Genomic DNA, 17866 nt, shown 5'->3' with positions numbered 1-17866 from the left:
ATCTTGGTCAAACTCCCCTGAACCCAGTCGTTCCAGAAGATTGCCTAGAGCGGCCTACGGGCAGATTGACGGCTGGCAATCTATTTCAAGGTTGGGCAAGTCTGGAGAACACTTTGGGCGCTTAGGCATTCATGGGCTAGAGAGTAAGGGGGCGTCTAGTTGCTTTAACTGTGCAAGTGGGCAGCAGCATGAACGGAGATGGAGATCGATCATCGGGCCTTGTGCAGGGCGAGGTTATTTCGATCTTGGGTATTAGTGCAATAGCCCCTTACTACGTATGCCTCAAAGTACTTTCTGGGCTGCTTTACATAAGCATCATGCAGGGGAAATCTCCGTGAGGCGAACCACGTCAAAAATAAAGAAAGTCGATGGGGACCCGGAGCGCCGGAAGACTCTCGCGGACGGCCAGGTCTGGAGGTCTCGTTTCCGCGCCCGTCCCCGTGTTGGAGAGCCGCGAGCGTCGTGGACGTGCAGAACATGTGGTGTGGTGCCTGGCGAGCCACGCGTGCACGTCGTCGTCGTTTCTCTTTTGTCGATGACTCGACGTCTTGGCTAGACTTCGTCTTTTCTTACACCTTGGGTTAGACATGGACATGATGAATCGGGAATTAGGCAAATATGGTAAACGGAAGCCTGCGATTGTCGTACGCTGGCTTACACAAGTAGTCGTAGGCGAAACGAGAGCGAGCTTGCCTTACGCAAGCTGTTGTGGCTGGTGGCCGTTGGCCGTCGGGTACCTCGGGCGTCTGCTTGGGTACGCGGAAGGGTAAAGTACACTAGGTCTCACGGCCGCCCGACTTGTCCGAATCCAAACAGGCTTCCCGCGGTTACCTACCTCAAGGTGCTAAAGCAAGGGAGGTACCGTGTTTCTCGCATTGATTCGGGTGGCAGGTCGAGGTACCTTACCTCAGTTTGCTCCAGATGTGAGCACTGAGGAATTAGGATGTACCTCTCGCCCCAGTTTGGGCTGTTGGGTACCTATGGGTCCATCAATTTGCTTGAGCGGCTTGCCTCACTCTCAGAAGCTGAGGTTTGGCAATGTCCACGGGTACGGCAAGGTAATAGTCCAGGCTCTGCTAGACCACGTGCTGAACATTGCTTCGCTTCACCAGCGTTGCGTTGGGTACCTAGTGTATTCGTAGAGACAGAGTAAGTGTCGCATCGCAATGTAAGGCAGCCAAAGTTGAGAGCAAGAGGTGTCTTAGGTAATCGAGGCGATGGCTGTACAATTACATCAATGGCCCCTCCCCGCCCCCGCCATCGAACTGGGAGAAAAAAGGTACCTACCTACGTAAGTCTCGCACATTCCATCCGGCCCCCATTGCCCCCTCTTCTCCCCTCCTCGAAGTACCTCTCACGCTCACAAAGTCACCTTTCCGCCTTAACACGCGCATTTCGTACCTCGTCACGGCATAGCGCAGCACAGCATTTTGCACAGCCAGCCCCCATTGCGAGCATACCTACCTTACCTTACCTATTTTACCTTGCACAGTACCTTGGTCGTACGGATACCATACCTACAGTACCTGCTTACCTTGTCTTGTGCCTACTTCCATTGCCTGAACAACCCTCTTCTGGGCCTTTAACCTGTTTGATTTCTTGCTTGACCTGGGTACCAACAAGTACGACCTTGCTAAGCCCTGGTTGACCATCGACATCATCACCCTCTTCCTCCCTCTAGTTCATTCAAATTGTTTGTTACAAACACTTTTCTCCTGACATACAACATTGACAACTACAGCAACACTACGACTGCTTAAGCCAAACCCAACACCTCGAATAACCCAGACACCAAGGAATTCAGACAGCAGGACCCGGAGGTACTCCGCCTACAAAGTACCTTGCTACATAGTATAGATACTTAACCAACCTCCGTCAACGTCCGTGCGTTCCGGAGCTTCCTGCGCATCTGCCACTCCCGCTTGGTCCCTGGTCAAGTCAAGTGCTTCCAACCTGCTCCTCCGCGCCGAGCGCATTACCCAGAGAGACTCCCGTCATCCTCTTCTCTCTACCGTCCACAAACTTCCCCAGCGGCTTCGCTACCCTCAACCTGCCGTCTCCCTCAATCGTTCGTCTCCTTTCCCACGACACGCCCAGAGACGACCACAACCATGAACGTTCTCAAGCTTCAGAGGTGCGCACACACTCAATCGCATTCCCTGCCCCGCACCGCTGCGAGTGATTCACTTCCGCCAGCATTGCTCAGGGGCTCTGCTCTGCTCTTGCCTTCACGTCTCGTTTGCCGTCACTAACCAAGCATCCACCTGCAGGAAGTATCCTCAATTCCCGCAAAACGAGATCTTTGGCCTCAGCGACGCATTCCGCAAGCTCGACATTGACGAAAAGGGCTACGTTGACGAGGCCACTGCCATCAAAGCCACCCAGCAGAGCGAGCGCCAACCCTACGATGTCGTACGACAAGCTCTGAAGGAGGTTGACCTCGACTCCTCCCGCAGAGTCGAGCTCGAGGACTATGTTGCCGTATGTTTCAATGGAAGCCTGCCATCCATCGACCCCCAAGTAATGCTAACAACACGCCTACAGCTAATTGCAAAGCTCCGCGAGTCCTCTCCAGCTCAGAAACGCATGTCGACCGGTCCCGGTGGTGGTACCGGCGCATCCATTGTCGCGCAAGCAACTGGAGGCATGGGTCACTCCTCAAAGTCGAGCATCGGCAAGATTCACGTCCAGGGCTCCAACGCCAACGTCACCCACACCATCAACGAAGATGAGCGCACCGAGTTCACCCGTCACATCAACGCCGTCTTGGCAGGTGACGCAGATATTGGAAGCCGCCTTCCCTTCCCTACTGACACCTTTGAAATGTTTGACGAGTGCAAGGATGGTTTGGTCTTGGCTAAGCTCATCAACGACAGTGTCGCCGACACCATTGACGAGCGTGTTCTGAATAGACCCAAGAACAAGAAGCAGCTCAACGCTTTCCAGATGACGGAGAACAACAACATCGTCATTGAGTCATCCAAGGGTATCGGTCTGTCCGTTGTCAACATTGGCAGTGGTGATATCATTGAGGGCAGAGAGCACTTGATTCTCGGTCTGATTTGGCAAATCATTCGCCGTGGTCTTTTGAGCAAGATTGACATTAAGCTGCACCCCGAACTCTACCGCTTGTTGGAGGACGATGAGACTCTTGAGCAGTTCCTGAGACTCCCCCCTGAACAGATCCTTCTCAGATGGTTCAACTACCACCTCAAGGCCGCTGGCTGGAACAGACGGTAAATACTGAGCCATGAAATCAATGCTGGAAGCATGCTAACTTGCGCAGGGTGAACAACTTCTCTAGTGATATCAAGGACGGCGAGAACTACACTGTACTCCTGGCACAAATCGGCTCCGAATATGGCGCGACGAGAGCGCCTCTCCAAACACGAGACCTTCACCAGCGCGCCGAGGAGATTCTGCAAACCGCCGACAACATGGGCTGCCGCAAGTTCCTCACCCCGTCATCTCTGGTCGCCGGTAACCCCAAGCTGAACCTGGCTTTCGTTGCCAACCTGTTCAACACCCACCCCGCGCTCGACCCCATCACCGAGGAGGAGAAGCTCGAGGTGGAAGACTTTGATGCCGAAGGAGAGAGAGAAGCCCGCGTTTTCACTCTGTGGCTCAACAGTTTGGATGTGCAGCCTGCTGTGCAATCCTTCTTTGACGATTTGCGCGACGGCACGGTGCTTCTGCAGGCGTACGACAAGGTTATCAAGGGATCCGTCAACTGGCGTCATGTGAATAAGCCACCGGCGCACGGCGGAGAGATGTTGCGGTTCAAGGCGGTCGAGAACACAAACTACGCGATCGAGCTCGGCAAGCAGAACCGCTTTTCGCTTGTGGGCGTCCAGGGTGCAGACATCACCGACGGTCAACGGACCTTGACTCTTGGCTTGGTGTGGCAATTGATGCGAAGAGACATCACCGTCACACTGTCAACACTGGCGCAGCGTCTTGGCAAGAAGGAGATCACGGACTCGGAGATGGTCAAATGGGCCAATGACATGTCTCGCAAGGGCGGCAAGTCATCTGCCATCCGATCCTTCAAGGACCCCTCCATCGGTACCGGTGTGTTTTTGCTGGACGTGCTCAGCGGTATGAAGAGCAGCTACGTCGACTACGACCTCGTCACCCCCGGCCACACAGACGACGACGCCTACCTCAACGCCAAGCTCAGCATTTCCATTGCGAGAAAGATGGGCGCCACCATTTGGCTGGTGCCCGAGGATATTTGCCAGATTCGCAGTCGCCTGGTGACCACCTTTATCGGCTCTCTCATGGCCACGGCAGAGAAGCAAGGGCTTTGAGGTGATGCGTCTTGACGAATGAAGGTTGCCTTTCTTTTCCTCACTCTCCAACGTTTGATGTTTCTTGTCTATGAGGATAGAAAAAGGCCAAAACTGCGGCGAGGCTTCGATTGTTTGTTTTTAGTTGAATGAATCCATTACGAATACCACAGACTTTTGTAGAATTGGGCCAAATGTGACTTTCCATGTCTTTTGCATGTGTTCTTATGACGTCTATCGGTGGGGTTTGACTTCCTTGATCATCATCAAACAGTGATCATCCGTGTATACGTGCAATCTTTTCAGACGCACTCCGAGTTGAACTCCGAGTAATGTTTTGTAATTGTACAGAGTCCCAGCCTCACGGCAACTATCTTTACATGCGCCATCACAGTATAAGATACAGACTACACAGTAGACTCGGCCCCGTAAAGATGCCAAACCAAAAAATGACGTTCCCCAGCACCTTGCGGTCCTTCATCCACCTCGTCCGGCTTAGTTGGACGAGCTATACGCAGTCAGCACCCGTGCCATTTCAAAAAATGTAAACATGATCAAGTAACTGGCAACGATGTGGAAAATGGACAAACATATCGAGGGCCCCGGATTTGGACTTGCGACGTACCGGCAGTTGACACATTTGTAGGAACAGGAGGTAGCCCCTCAGCTTCTTGAACAGACACCACATGACGAGCTCGTGGACGCAGGCGGAGAGGAAGAAGGTGATGAGGGTCGCCGTGTGGCGGTTTACTTTCATGGAGGAGATTGAGCTGTGGTAGACGTGTCGGAGGAGGAAGTTGTGGACGGGGCTGCGTGGTGTGCGTTAGCATTCGTTCGCCTGTGTTTTATCTGTTGGATGGGGTAGATGGTGATGCTTACCGGTTCCAGTCGCGGGCGAATTGATCCCATGAGACTGTTGTTGCGTCAGTTACTTGGGGGTTTGACATCCAGGGGAAGGGGCAGACGTACCGCTGTTCCACCACGCGTCGTAGAAGCTTCTGTCGGCAAAGTAGGTGAGTTCCGCGAGGGTGTTGAGGACGGTTTCCCAGATGAGGTACCATGCCATCTTGCGTCTCTTGTTAGCTGTATCCCCTGATATTGAGGAACGTTTTGGGATATGGTCCCAACTCACCATGTACTCCATCATAAAGGGGAAGATGAGATCGCTTAGCATCCAGGGAAAGTAGCGGAAGCGCTCGGCCAGGGGCATGCCCGCTTCCTTCATGGCGATGGTTTGCATCACGACGGGGTCTGGCGCGTGTTAGTAATAGAATCGACAGCTGGATGAGACGACGTTGAATGAGGGAACTCACAAATAAAAGCCTGCGACACCATAATCATGACGAGAATGATGCCAAACGTGGCGGCCGTCTTCTCGGCAACGTAGTACCAGTCAATCGACTCGGAACGCGGGTACTCGAGCTCGTACACGACCGTCGGGAGAACAATGTACTCGTAGTGGTTCGCGAGCGAGAGGTTATTGGGGTACGCCCGGACGACGCTCGTCGCCTGGCCCCGGAGCTCGTCCGTGATGCCGTCAATCTCCCAACGGATGATGCGCTCAAAAACCCGGACCTGGTCTGCGTCGAGGGGCTGTCCGGACTCGATGGCGCGGGCGATGCGGTCCAGGTCCGTCAGCTGGTGCTGCTCGTCGCCGCCATCATTTGCGTGCGATTGAGACTGTGCCTGCGCCTGCGCCTGGGCGATGGACTGTCTCCGCCCATGCATCTCGGCCGCGGAGGGCGGGTTGGCGAGGTGGGAGACGGAGACGGTGGAGGCCGAGGGGGTGGTGGAAGAGGGGAACTCGGTGGGCGCGACGTGCTCCAACTTCTTGAGCTTGGAGAGGAGGTACTTGCGCTTCTTGTAGGCGGACGAGAGGTAGCCGTTGTAGAAGGCGTACGAGTGCTGCTTCATGAGCATGACGATGCCGTGCAGGACGAAGAAGACGGTGTGCGTCCAGGGCCAGTCGCGGATCAGCGTAAGACCTATGACGCCGCCGATGAAGGCCGACTGCCAGATCTGGTGGACTGTGAGAATCTGTCTGCTTTTAAGGTATGATACTCACTCACATTCTGGATGATCCAGCCTGACCTGTCCCAGTCAATGTAGCCGGCAAAGACCAGCCGCTGCAATACCCAGCTAACGCCCGTGATGGCGCACATGACGCCGTCAGAGGCGAGGAGCACGACGACGTCCCGACGGAACATGGTCTTCATGATCTCGTTTGTGCCCAGGGGGTTCCCCGTCGCCCGCCAGTTTGTAGCGGCGATCCTGGTGACGAAGAGCGCTACGGCCAGCCAAAAGAGCGTATAGAAGCCGTGAAAGGGGCTGTTGGCCGCGTTTGCGTTTTGCCGGTCAAACGTGGAGAATTGCCGTGTGAAGACGAGGTCGCTGAACTTGCCGGCCCGGCGTAGTCTCTTTGGGTCTTTTTCCTGTCATTGTGTTAGTTGGTCATTACATGGTGTGCGTGAACAATCTACCCTCTCTAGACCCCGTTTGAGGACATCCCGCAACTCGCGGTCATCTGGAGACAACACGTATGTCTTGAGACGACCGGATCCATCACGGAGAGGCTCGTCGTCGATGCTCGAAGTTTCTGATAGCGTCGAGCCGTCTAGTGAGAGCTTCCTCTCACGATTCGAAGAGTTCTTGAGAGGCGATGCGCCGGGACGGACCGGTGCTCGTCCGTTGCGCGGCCTCACTGACAATTTCGGGTCATCGTAATCCTCTTCGCTTGGGCTCTCGGAAGGCGTCGCCGATGCTGCCCGGCCCGTAGCCCGTAATGCATCCCGGAGTGAACGGGGCTCCCGGGACGCGGCCAATGAGGTTGTCATTTGGCCGTTCTTTGACGTGTGTCTTTGCACGGTCGGTATCCCAGAGGATGCTACTGCCAGATCATGCAAATAATCCGGCTCACTTGAGATGAAATAAACGCGGTGCAGTGATGCGCTTCAAGGCGATGTCGTCTGGAGAGTATCAAGCAGAAGCTCAAACTCAAATTAATTGACAAAAGTTAGCGACAACCGTCAATTCTTTGCTGGAATTCGTCGAGATGAAATCATGAGAGATGATTGTGTATATAAGTTGACGGCGTCACGGTCCGAAGTCGATGTAACGACACAGCCGAGAACCCAAGAACCCGGAAGCCAGTCGACTCGCGCGACTGGGATGCGAGTACGAGTGATGGACGATACGGGTACTGAGGATGTTTGATAATGACTCGGAACGAGTACGAGAGTACGAACTGTTTCCCCAAAAGCGGTTTGATGGAAAATGGGTGCCAAGCAAGCACCACAGATGGTAGTAAATTGAGAAGGGATGAAACATGAAGACGAGCAGAGAACTAAGACGAATTGGCGGGTAATGATATAAGACCAGCTCCCCGCCAAGTGATGGATTCTACGGGTCTGCCGGACTCAGATGTCAGTCATGGCGGATCGTAGACGCCTCTGCCGAGCTACTACTCCATGGCTGACACGGATGCGAGAGAGAGAGAGACAGAGATGATCTGAGATTGTAGGACAAAGGCGTTGGCAGGAGGCTCAAGATCGGCCGAGGTTCCCGGTGAGTTTCCTTGCAGTCACTGCCGACATGACACCACAGCTTTGCGGCTCACGGATGGTACGATGAGGAAGAAGCAAGCCCGAAGATTGCGAGGTTTCCGTTGGAGAGCTTTAGTCTATCAATCCCGCTTATCCCGCCCCAGGACGGGAGGCCTGGAACCTACGGTAGGAGGCGACATCATGTGGGTGGTGCATGTGGGCTCCGATGAAGTCAGGTAAAGTATAAAAATAAGATAACAGATGCACCGCGTGGGTAAAGACGGAATGAAATGGTGGTCCTCGCCATCCAGAGCACAGGCGACCCCAGTTTATGAGTTGTTCCTTTGACGAATAATAAGCCCGATCAAGAGGGTTTTGGTGAAGAGGATCCCCGTACTCCGTACAGTATCGCATAATACGTGAAAAGGGGAGACTAGGTACCGGTAGATGATTGTATGCTAAGGTAAGACACTGGTCTACCCCGAATGTCTCTGGTTGGTGCCTCGATTGTCTCGATTGTTTCGATTAGCCAGGTAGATGCCGGAGAAGAAGTCGCGGTCTTCTTATTCGGCCTCTAACGTCTTTGTGCAGATGGAATAGTTGAGTAGCAAAAATTGAGTGAGCAGCTGGAAGAAGTGTTTCCTTGAAGGGTATGTCGCATCCGAGGAGAAGACATATACACGTTGCCCGGGATCTGAGGTGTAAAGTGGTATGTACTCCATCTTCTCTTTGGCGGTTCTCTAACGAGAAGCTGTCACATTGTGTGGCCGGAAGCGGAGAGACAGAAACACACTCGCATCCGGGCACTGGCCGAGTTCCTCCGTCGGTGCGCTGTCTGGTGTTTTTGTCCGAAGGGTGCTAAACATCGATGTACTCTGTAGATGTTTTGTTACGTTCAATCCTCGAACTGCTCTAAACCTTTGGTGGTAGGCAGGAGCTTCGGCAATTCTCGGTGAGCGTGTTGGGTCACCTTGGTCACCTTGGAATGTTTGCAAAATAGATTTCCTGTCCTGGTGTGCAATGACATCATTCGCACCCGAAGGGGCCGGGTGTACCTGACCTCTCTGTTTCTGGTTAGCTTCAGCAAGGTAGGTACTTCGTCCCTTACCTTCCATTGCTTCTGAGGTGCTGTGGGTGCTTGCTGAAACAGTGTCGCAGTGAGCGGGAGGCACCTGCCAGCGCAGCGCGTTTCGACCTCCCCTGGCCTTCTGGAAGGAGCCACACAGCGACAGACTGTCACTGACTAAGTTACCTGGAGCAATCCAATGAATGGGAGGCAGGAGGCCCCAGCGGTGACTGCCTCGTACAAAACACCCACCAAACACTGGACGCGGACCGCTTTACGTAAGCTTTTCCAGCTCCGAGCGCGGTGCCAACAGAGCAACTGACGTCCTTCCACGTCGTTTTGAGGTGGCCCTGCTCCACCGGTACGTACCTCCAAGCTCGTTTCCGTAAGGCACTCACTCCGTACTCCGTACGCCAAAATCTTTTTGTTGCGCCAGGGCCGATCCGAGCGACCTCTCGCTTCCTCTCCTCCTCCTCCTCCGACCACTTCCATCACCAAACCACCAACGCGCATCTTCTTCCACCTTGTCCCCCATCGCGAGGCTCTGCTCCATCAGAACCCCGTTCTTCGTTTCAATCTCCATCGCGAGACACACACTTCTCTCTTCTCTACCCTCACATTTCTTTCAGTCTCTTTCAGCCAAAAAGTCAGCATCACCAACATCATGTCGCGCGGTGGCACCACCTTGTACGTGACTGGCTTCAGCCACGGCACTCGCGCCCGAGACCTCGCCTACGAATTCGAACGGTATGTCAACTGAATATCAGAAACTCCCACGTCGATGCCTCCGTCCGTCCTGTTTTCCTCCCGGCACGCGAGAGCCTTCCGAGATTTCCGATCATCTCTCCTTGCCTCGCTGCTCCCCGCCCACGCCTCCGTATTCGTCCTCCGCCCGTCCTCCCGCTCTCGCATTCGCTGCTCCCAACCTCACGCATCAACCCAAAGATGCCTCCCTCGCCCGTCCTACGTTTCCGTCCTCGTCCTCGCCCTCCGTTTCCCCGTCGATGCGTCCTGTCCTCGTTCGCTTGGGCTGCCTCCTCCCAACCCACCGCCCGTTGTCCGCGCCGTTGTGGCCTGCCAACGCTCCGTGGCGCACCGAACACAATACAGCTTCCTTTTGCTGCGCCGCCGACGGCCGACGTTTGGTCTATATCGGAACAAACGGATAACCTCATGTATGTATCTACGTGCTGACGTTCTGACTCGAATATAGCTATGGACACCTTGTCCGATGCGACATCCCTGCTCCTCGCTCGGCATCCAGCAGACTGTGAGTTCACTCTCCTCTCGCGTATCCGTACAGATCCGAAAAAAGACTGACACCATGCTAGGTTTGCCTTTGTCGAGTACGAGGACCGTCGCGATGCTGACGATGCTTACCATGAGATGCACAACAAGCGCATCGGTCGCGACGACATCCTGAAGATTGAGGTAAGGCGGTACGAGACGCAGCTTTGAGGGACGTTTGCTGATACACTACAGTGGGCTCGCACCCCTCCTTCCGCCTCATGGCGCTTCGACTCTGGTCGTGACCGTGAGCGCGCTCCTCGCCGCTCCTCTCCCCGTCGTGGCCGCTCGCCTTCTCCTCGTCGCAGCACCCGTGACTACTCTCCCCGAAAGGACGACCGCCGGGACCGCGACCGCGACTATGACCGTGGCGACAGACGCGACACCCGCGACCGTTCCCGCAGCCCTGACCGACGGTGTGTTGACTCTCCTAGAACTTTCAAGAACTCTCCCAAAGAATCCCCCCCGGGCCAAGGGCCCCTCAGAAATGCCGAATTTGAACTAGTGATCCTGACTGGTCAGAAGTGATCGAGACGCCAAGGAAGACCGCGAAGACCGGGAACCCCGTGAGAACGGTACCAACGGTGACGATAGAAAGGGTACGTAAACCGGCGACTAGGTGTGCGCTGGGGTGCATAGTAAGCTAACATTCGACAACAGCACTGGACAGCCCTCCCCCTGCCCATGACGACCTGGACGTTGCTGCGGAGTGATAAGTATACCTGGCAATTTCTCTTGTCGGGTTGTGCGCGGCTGTGCCAAAAGTTTTTCTGATTTCTCACCCGGTTCTCCTCTCTCTCACACCATCTGAATCCTGGATCTGTAAAGTGTCCTCACCTTCTGGGAGATATTTAGTCTCGATGCGACCGGTCCGGCTTCTTCGAGTTTAGCACACGACACCCCGGGCTGTCCGAAGTTGGCAGCATCCGAGTCACCAGACATACCTATCCAGACTCGATATCGGCGGGACATACGTTTCGGAAACGAACGCGAAACGGCGCGAAATTATTGGCGAGGCGGTCTTTTGAAAGCATTACCCCCTAGTAGTTAGAAATTGACATGTAGGTTTTTCACAGCAGCCTCCAGATGTGGTCTGATGGCTTAATTTGAAGCTCTTTGACATAATTGAGTCCAAAGATGACTGGTTTTTGATTTGGTGATGATCCGTCCATGACCCTGATCTATTTTGGACCGTGTAGCAACCGACCGCATATCCATTGGCCAGGGAGAACCCCCTCTAGAGCAACATCTAGTGAAATAGTCCACGTGTTTATGGTTGCTGAAGCAATTCCTGCGTGATTGAAGCAGTTTACAACAAGAATTGCCTGCCGTCTCTGCACGTCGGGGCTTTGAGGTTTACAAAAGGTGTGGAAACGCAACTAGTTGAAATCATCCACAGAAGGAGATTGAACGTGAGGTAGGCAACATACCCTGTGACTTTAGCTAAGAGGTTTACCAAATCATTGGCTAAAGTTATAAAGTATGAAGCAAACCGAGTTGCCACTACCAAAATCCTGCTGGCTATCTTGGTTACCCATGTACTTAGACAGTACATACCTCAGGTTGCTTTGCGATAGCGAGCTGATTGTTATTTGCTTGCTAAACGTCAACACAGCAAATAGAACGTTCCGTGTTGCAATGCGGGGAAAGCTGGAGGAGGGCGGGGTGCTCTCCGAAGACTAAGGCAGGTAGTTCGGTGTTGATAGGGAGGATCCGGAGGGTCGGGGTGCCGAAGGGAGGGTTTCTCGGCAAACTCGCGCTGATGTGACCCGGACGCCGCCGATATGGATGAGGGGAGAGGATGGAGGCACTGCCGGACCTGGCTCTCGGGATTGGCGGGAGTCGCTTGGGTTAGTTTGCCCAGGCAGGTTTGGCGGTGCCGAACAATGTTTGTGCACTTGGTAATTGCAAGCAACACATATTCCTGGCTGAACTGTGCCGATGGGATGTGGTGTTACCTGTTCTATCACTGCGACTGCGAGATGACATATCATGAGTTCCCGGATACCAAGACTCTCAATGTGGTCATGTGCCTTGCGAGCCTGTACCGGTAGTCCTTTCACATACGGAAGCCGGGTACCCCATTTTCCCCCAGATTGTCGTCATGGTAGTGGAGTTGAAAGCGAGGAGAGCAACAAGGCCGGAGAGCACTCCATCCACTCAGAGGAAGCAAGATTGTGATTTCAAGAAGAGGAGAGGAAGTTGCCAACTAAATCGAGCTGTACCGGCAGCTGACATCATTTTCCGGTTTAATTCTGACGGATAGTATCAGCGGATAAAGGGTACGCCGTGGTTGGTTTCCAGTCTTCAGGTTACAAGAAGCAGCCGTCTCAAGAGGGACAGGTAGAGGTACCGGGCGAGATGTACACATTCCGAGGTTCCTCAGCTACCTATGGTGACCAACGGACACTTTCCGTGCCCAGAGCCGGCGGGAGAGCCACAGCCGCTATGGCCCGCGGGGTCCCCTAGAAACTGTTCGCCTTGGGCTGATTGAAGTGCTGTCAACTGCCCTGCAGCCCCTCAGATTTGGAGTCAGGTACATCATCGCAAGTACCCCAAGTACTTCGTCGAGGTTCCCAGGAGGGAGCTGAAATTCGATCTGCGTCGTTGGGATCTGGTCACTGCGTCCGCCCCTTCACAACCAGCTAATTCGTTCCTCGCGACCTCCAGCTCTTCCTCACACCTCGCCCCTAGACGACCTGTCACCGCATCCAAAGACCAAAGACCAAAGGTCTCGGCGCAAAAGCTCCAAGCTTGTCGACCTCTCTCTTCCACACATTGCGCGCCTTTCGTCAATTAAGCCGGCCCCCCTCACCGTCCGTCTCGTCGCTATTCCTTCCCGTCCCCGTCCCCGTCGACCGAAGCGACTCTGTTAATACTCGACCTCACCTCAACCTCTGCCCGTCCCGACCAAAGGGTTTCTTGCTCGCGCATCCCTCGAAACGATCCTCGTCTGCTTCGTGCCAAATCATCAATTCGTCGACCACTCGTTTACCCTCGTCAACCGAATCGAAGCGCCCTGCCCCTGCCATACCTTGTTGTCATTGTCAGCTTAACCGCGGCACATGCGAAATACCCTCGTCCAAACCCAGCAACCAGAAAAACCCGCGATACACACGACCACCTCCCAGCCGCACCAGCTCGCGGCCACGAGTCACCTTTGATGCTCGAATCCCTCTCCTCTCCATCTACTGTCCGCTCGACTATGCCTTCGTCGTCGTTACCATTCTCCTCTTAGAATCTCTGAATCTTTTTTTCTTTGGACTTTTTGGGTCATTCTTTTTCCCCCCAAAGCATACTTTTCCCTCTCAGCGCTCCTTCTTGTTCCTCCAGACAGTCGCAAACCTCATCGAGTACCACGAGATTCTTCCGCCTCCTGCCCTCAACAGCCTTAAATGCAAGCACAGTCATAGCAATAAGGTGGCTTCGGAGGTTCAGCAGTGTGGTCGTCAATCACGAGTTTTGCGCTTGCAATAACACGCATACACACACATCCGCACTGCTCCTTGACCAGAGTCTGAAGTCATGTCGCCTGTAAGTGCTAACCGTTCCTAGCTGCTGCATTTTCTACCATCCTTCCTGTCCTGCTACATCACTCTGCCCGGCCATCTACCAAGCAATCCCTGCGGCAAGTCAACGGTTTGCTGACACCCACTTTGCGCTGGCAGTCTCTCAATGACGCGGCGGTCCCTGCTGCTGCTGATGCTCCGGGCCCAGCTCCGGAACCGGTCAAGTACCTCTGGTTTCGCGATACCTTTTCCCAGCCCGTCGTTGCCGCCTTCTGTGCCGGCGGTGTTGCCGGTGCCGTCTCTCGAACCGTCGTCTCCCCCCTCGAGCGCCTCAAGATCCTGTTCCAGGTTCAGAGCGTAGGACGCGATGCCTACAAGCTGTCTGTCGGCCAAGGTCTGGCCAAGATGTGGAGGGAAGAAGGCTGGAGAGGCTTCATGGCTGGCAATGGCACCAACTGTGTGCGCATTGTGCCGTACTCTGCTGTTCAGTTCGGCAGTTACAACTTTTACAAGCGGGTGAGTACCATGCGCTTTTGACCACCTTAGCCGGTGCAAAGAACCAAGGCTAACACAGCACGACTCACAGAACTTCTTTGAGTCTTCTCCCGGCGCAGACCTCTCTCCTCTCGCCCGTCTGACGTGTGGTGGTATCGCTGGTATCACTTCCGTCTTCTGCACATATCCCCTTGACATTGTTCGCACTCGACTGTCTATCCAGACTGCTTCCTTTGCAGAGCTGGGCCCTAGAGCCGAGAAGCTCCCGGGCATGTGGACTGTTATGGGCACCATGTACAAGACTGAGGGCGGTATCTCTGCCCTGTACCGAGGCATCATCCCCACCGTCGCTGGTGTTGCCCCCTACGTACGTGGTTTCCCTGTCTTGAGATGAAATTGGTCCTAGACTCTAACTTGACAAAACAGGTCGGCCTCAACTTCATGGTCTACGAGTATGTACGCAAGTACCTAACCCCCGAGGGTGACAAGAACCCCAGCGCCGTCAGGAAGCTGCTTGCTGGTGCCATCTCTGGAGCTGTTGCTCAGACCTGCACTTATCCCTTGTGAGTCGACTTGGCTGACATGAGGCATTGTTTGTCTTGCTAACAAACGTAGCGACGTCCTTCGCCGAAGATTCCAGATTAACACCATGACGGGCATGGGCTACCAGTACAAGGGCATCACTGACGCCATTCGGGTCATCATTGCTCAGGAGGGCGTCAAAGGCCTGTACAAGGGCATCGTCCCTAACCTTCTCAAGGTTGCGCCAAGCATGGCATCCAGCTGGCTCAGTTTTGAGCTGTCGCGCGACTTCTTGGTCTCCCTCAAGCCTGATGGTGACGGCGAGGCTGCTCTCTGAGATGAGATGTAGCTCACATGACTTTATTTACATCCGATCGGGCTCGTCAAGGGGATCTTCGGTATGAGGATTCCAATGATCACCAGGATCAATGGGGTGCCTTTATTAGACGGTGGCTGGCATAGCAGTCACACCGAGGCAGAGAAACTGCCTCTTCCCGGGTTGCACCTTTCCAACCTGGCATTTCAATCACCAGTGTTTTGATAATGTATTACAAAAAGACTCCAAGAGAGGCGAGGACGCCATGCGACTTTCCTGCATGGCATCATGGAAACGTGAAATGGGCACCGCTTTCCCAGAAGGATCGATGCACAAATAACCAAATGGGTAGACCAAGCATTAGCTCAATACAAGACATGGATCGAGCTCACAAGAGTGTCTTTTATCCTGGTGAGGTGGTAAATGCCCATACAATATTTTAGCAAGGAGATAAGAATGAGACTCTTTGCCATTCGTCCCTTCGTGAAAAGTTCTCTGGCCATATCGACATGCACCGAGGTACCTCGGTCAACATTGCCTTGACCGAAAAAGAGGTCTCACCGAGGCTGACCGAGAATGCAGGGGACCCTGCGGACTTTCCACAGAGTGGGTCCGTGCAGGTCCACCGTTCAGCAGGAGCGCCCCTCTGGAAGAAAAGGACCCACCGGAAAATTTATTGATCCACTCGACGTTGATTTCAGTTGCCCTAAAGCCCACACAGCCCGATTTTTCCGCCTGGCGAGGAGAGCGTAATTCTAGTGTGGCCCGGCGGAAATCTTTTGAAAGTTTCTCTTTTACACCGACGACGACAACATCACGGCCGCCCATTTGACTCAATTCGCCAACTTCGGGAGTCTATCGACAAAATGGGTACGTAGGAACTTCCCATTCAAGCCTTTACATGCGAGTGGAATTGTGCAACGCGCGGTCCTTTTGCGTCTCGCTGATTGTCCTCGTCGAAATACCTGGACATGGTGCGAGATGAATTGGATCTGCCGTTGCCTCTTCTGCGAACTTGGCGCGGCGAAAGGAAAAGGAATCCTCTCCTCACCACAAGATGATGATGCCTTCGTCTCTACTCCTGCGCTCTGCGGGGAGAAATAGATTCGAAATAGGGCTCAGCGCATCGTGGTCGATGGATGATGGACTTTTCTCGCCTGCATTCAGAGCATGCTTGAACCAAAAGGCTGACGATTGGGCTCTTCACCCCCGTTTATAGGTATCGATCTCGACCGCCACCACGTGCGCAGCACGCACCGCAAGGCTCCCAAGAGCGACAATGTGTACCTCAAGCTTCTCGTGAAGCTGTACCGCTTCTTGACCCGTACGTTTTTCCTCGATCCAAGAACCCGGCGACGAACGAAAGAAAATCGACTAACCCACTGCAGGTCGCACCGACTCCAACTTCAACAAGGTCATCCTGCGCCGTCTCTTCATGTCGCGCATCAACCGCCCTCCCGTCTCCATCTCCCGCATTGTCGGCAACCTGGACAAGGAGGACAAGCGCACCGTCGTCATCGTCGGAACCGTCACTGACGACAACCGTCTCCTGACCGTCCCCAAGCTGACCGTCGCTGCCCTGCGCTTCACCGCCACCGCCCGCGCTCGCATCACCGCTGCCGGCGGCGAGGCCATCACCCTCGACCAGCTCGCCCTCCGCGCCCCCACCGGTGGCAACACCCTCCTCCTCCGCGGACCCAAGAACTCCCGTGAGGCCTTCAAGCACTTCGGCATGGGTCCCCACAAGCACAAGGTACGATCATACTTCTCGTTCATAGAAGATTCTACGAGAACAGCACTAATACCCTCTGCAGAAGCCCTACGTCGAGTCCAAGGGCCGCAAGTTCGAGAAGGCCCGTGGTCGCAGAAGGTCCCGCGGTTTCAAGGTCTAAGCGTTGGTGGTATCTTCCATCATTGCTTGGCTCTTTTTCACTCTGGGGTTCGGTCGTGCGTGGCCTGGTCGCGCAGGTATGGACCAAAAGCAAGAACAACGCTATCACAAGACGGGTGGCGTGGGGTTGAGATATCCCCTGCGCCTCCTGTCGTGCTTTACAGGGAACACTTTTTCTTGCATGGTATGGCGTGGTTAGGTATCCAAAAAAGAAGAATTGACGACTACGAAACCTTCTCTTAACGGCGTCGAATGGCATCTCTTGGGCTTGGGTTTTTTTACCACTTTCATTTTGGACTTGCCCCTCTCTGTGACTCGCATGTGTGTGATGCTGTGTGTTAGATGTGATTCCAACCACGTCTATGTTGGTTGGTAAACCAACTGTGGTCGTTGAAGAGCAGCTTATACATGGAAGGTGAAGTCTGTTTTACCAGAGGTGTGCTCCCTTCTCGCTGATGAGTACTGGACGGTACTATTGTCCCCGCCTCTCAAATCGACGACAAACTGCCGTCATCAGTCCTTAACCACCTTTTTCACCCTTTCCGATTTCACTCTACCTAACCCCACGTTCCAGACTCTAGCTAGTCCCATCTACATGATGACATGTAGCCATCGCAAGAATGATCCTCGAAACAACCAAACTCTGCGTTTGACCTCTATGACTACTTCCGAGATTGAATATTTCTTACTTATCTTCACCCTGTTTCACTTTTGCACACCGTAAGCCTAGACCTTTCTAAGAAACACAAATTGGCAAAGGCAGTAGTAGCTTTTAGGTTGCAACGATGGGAAGAGCGGGAAGGATTTGTGACCTACAGTTCGTTTCACAGCGCATCATTGGCCCGGTTGGTTCTGATAGACTGCCAAAACTTGGGGCGGATATACTCGAGTAGAGTTCCTCTTGGTTTTAGGTGCACTGTTGATGTGAGGAGGAGCCAGTCTCTCCATC

General features: G+C 54.0%; 5 protein-coding genes across 5 annotated transcripts; 4 read left to right on the top strand and 1 right to left on the bottom strand.

The window, feature by feature from the left end:
• Positions 1 to 1404: 1404 nt before the first annotated feature.
• Positions 1405 to 4479, top strand: HER10_EVM0010500 (uncharacterized protein). The gene is made up of 4 exons (XM_035479957.1): positions 1405 to 2134; positions 2271 to 2481; positions 2545 to 3236; positions 3287 to 4479. The coding sequence occupies exons 1-4, from the start codon at positions 2112 to 2114 to the stop codon at positions 4308 to 4310; spliced, it is 1950 nt and encodes a 649-aa protein (XP_035331797.1). The 5' UTR covers positions 1405 to 2111; the 3' UTR covers positions 4311 to 4479.
• Positions 4480 to 7927, bottom strand: HER10_EVM0008776 (MBOAT family protein). Its single transcript, XM_035478285.1, has 8 exons — positions 6770 to 7927; positions 6359 to 6721; positions 5603 to 6308; positions 5422 to 5540; positions 5259 to 5355; positions 5169 to 5202; positions 4915 to 5098; positions 4480 to 4797 (listed from the first exon to the last, which is right to left on the bottom strand). The coding sequence occupies exons 1-8, from the start codon at positions 7121 to 7123 to the stop codon at positions 4678 to 4680; spliced, it is 1977 nt and encodes a 658-aa protein (XP_035331687.1). The 5' UTR covers positions 7124 to 7927; the 3' UTR covers positions 4480 to 4677.
• A 1233-nt stretch (positions 7928 to 9160) lies between these two features.
• HER10_EVM0009831 (uncharacterized protein) lies at positions 9161 to 11307 on the top strand. Its single transcript, XM_035479304.1, has 6 exons — positions 9161 to 9644; positions 10111 to 10167; positions 10229 to 10328; positions 10380 to 10600; positions 10710 to 10783; positions 10845 to 11307. Exons 1-6 carry the CDS (start codon positions 9562 to 9564, stop codon positions 10895 to 10897), a joined length of 588 nt encoding a protein of 195 aa, XP_035331744.1. The 5' UTR covers positions 9161 to 9561; the 3' UTR covers positions 10898 to 11307.
• A 1525-nt stretch (positions 11308 to 12832) lies between these two features.
• On the top strand, positions 12833 to 15401 carry HER10_EVM0011501 (uncharacterized protein). The gene is made up of 5 exons (XM_035480933.1): positions 12833 to 13718; positions 13853 to 14209; positions 14280 to 14555; positions 14615 to 14751; positions 14804 to 15401. Exons 1-5 carry the CDS (start codon positions 13710 to 13712, stop codon positions 15045 to 15047), a joined length of 1023 nt encoding a protein of 340 aa, XP_035331856.1. The 5' UTR covers positions 12833 to 13709; the 3' UTR covers positions 15048 to 15401.
• Positions 15402 to 15792: 391 nt separating this feature from the next.
• Positions 15793 to 17186, top strand: HER10_EVM0008620 (eukaryotic ribosomal protein L18). The gene is made up of 4 exons (XM_035478135.1): positions 15793 to 15896; positions 16246 to 16350; positions 16415 to 16779; positions 16841 to 17186. The coding sequence occupies exons 1-4, from the start codon at positions 15893 to 15895 to the stop codon at positions 16916 to 16918; spliced, it is 552 nt and encodes a 183-aa protein (XP_035331675.1). The 5' UTR covers positions 15793 to 15892; the 3' UTR covers positions 16919 to 17186.
• The last annotated feature ends 680 nt before the right edge of the window (positions 17187 to 17866 follow it).

Source organism: Colletotrichum scovillei, assembly GCF_011075155.1.
Source record: "Colletotrichum scovillei strain TJNH1 chromosome Unknown Contig00007, whole genome shotgun sequence".
Lineage (NCBI taxonomy): Eukaryota > Fungi > Ascomycota > Sordariomycetes > Glomerellales > Glomerellaceae > Colletotrichum > Colletotrichum scovillei.
Note: the sequence above shows the minus strand (reverse complement) of the source record. Positions and strands in the feature narration are given on the sequence as shown.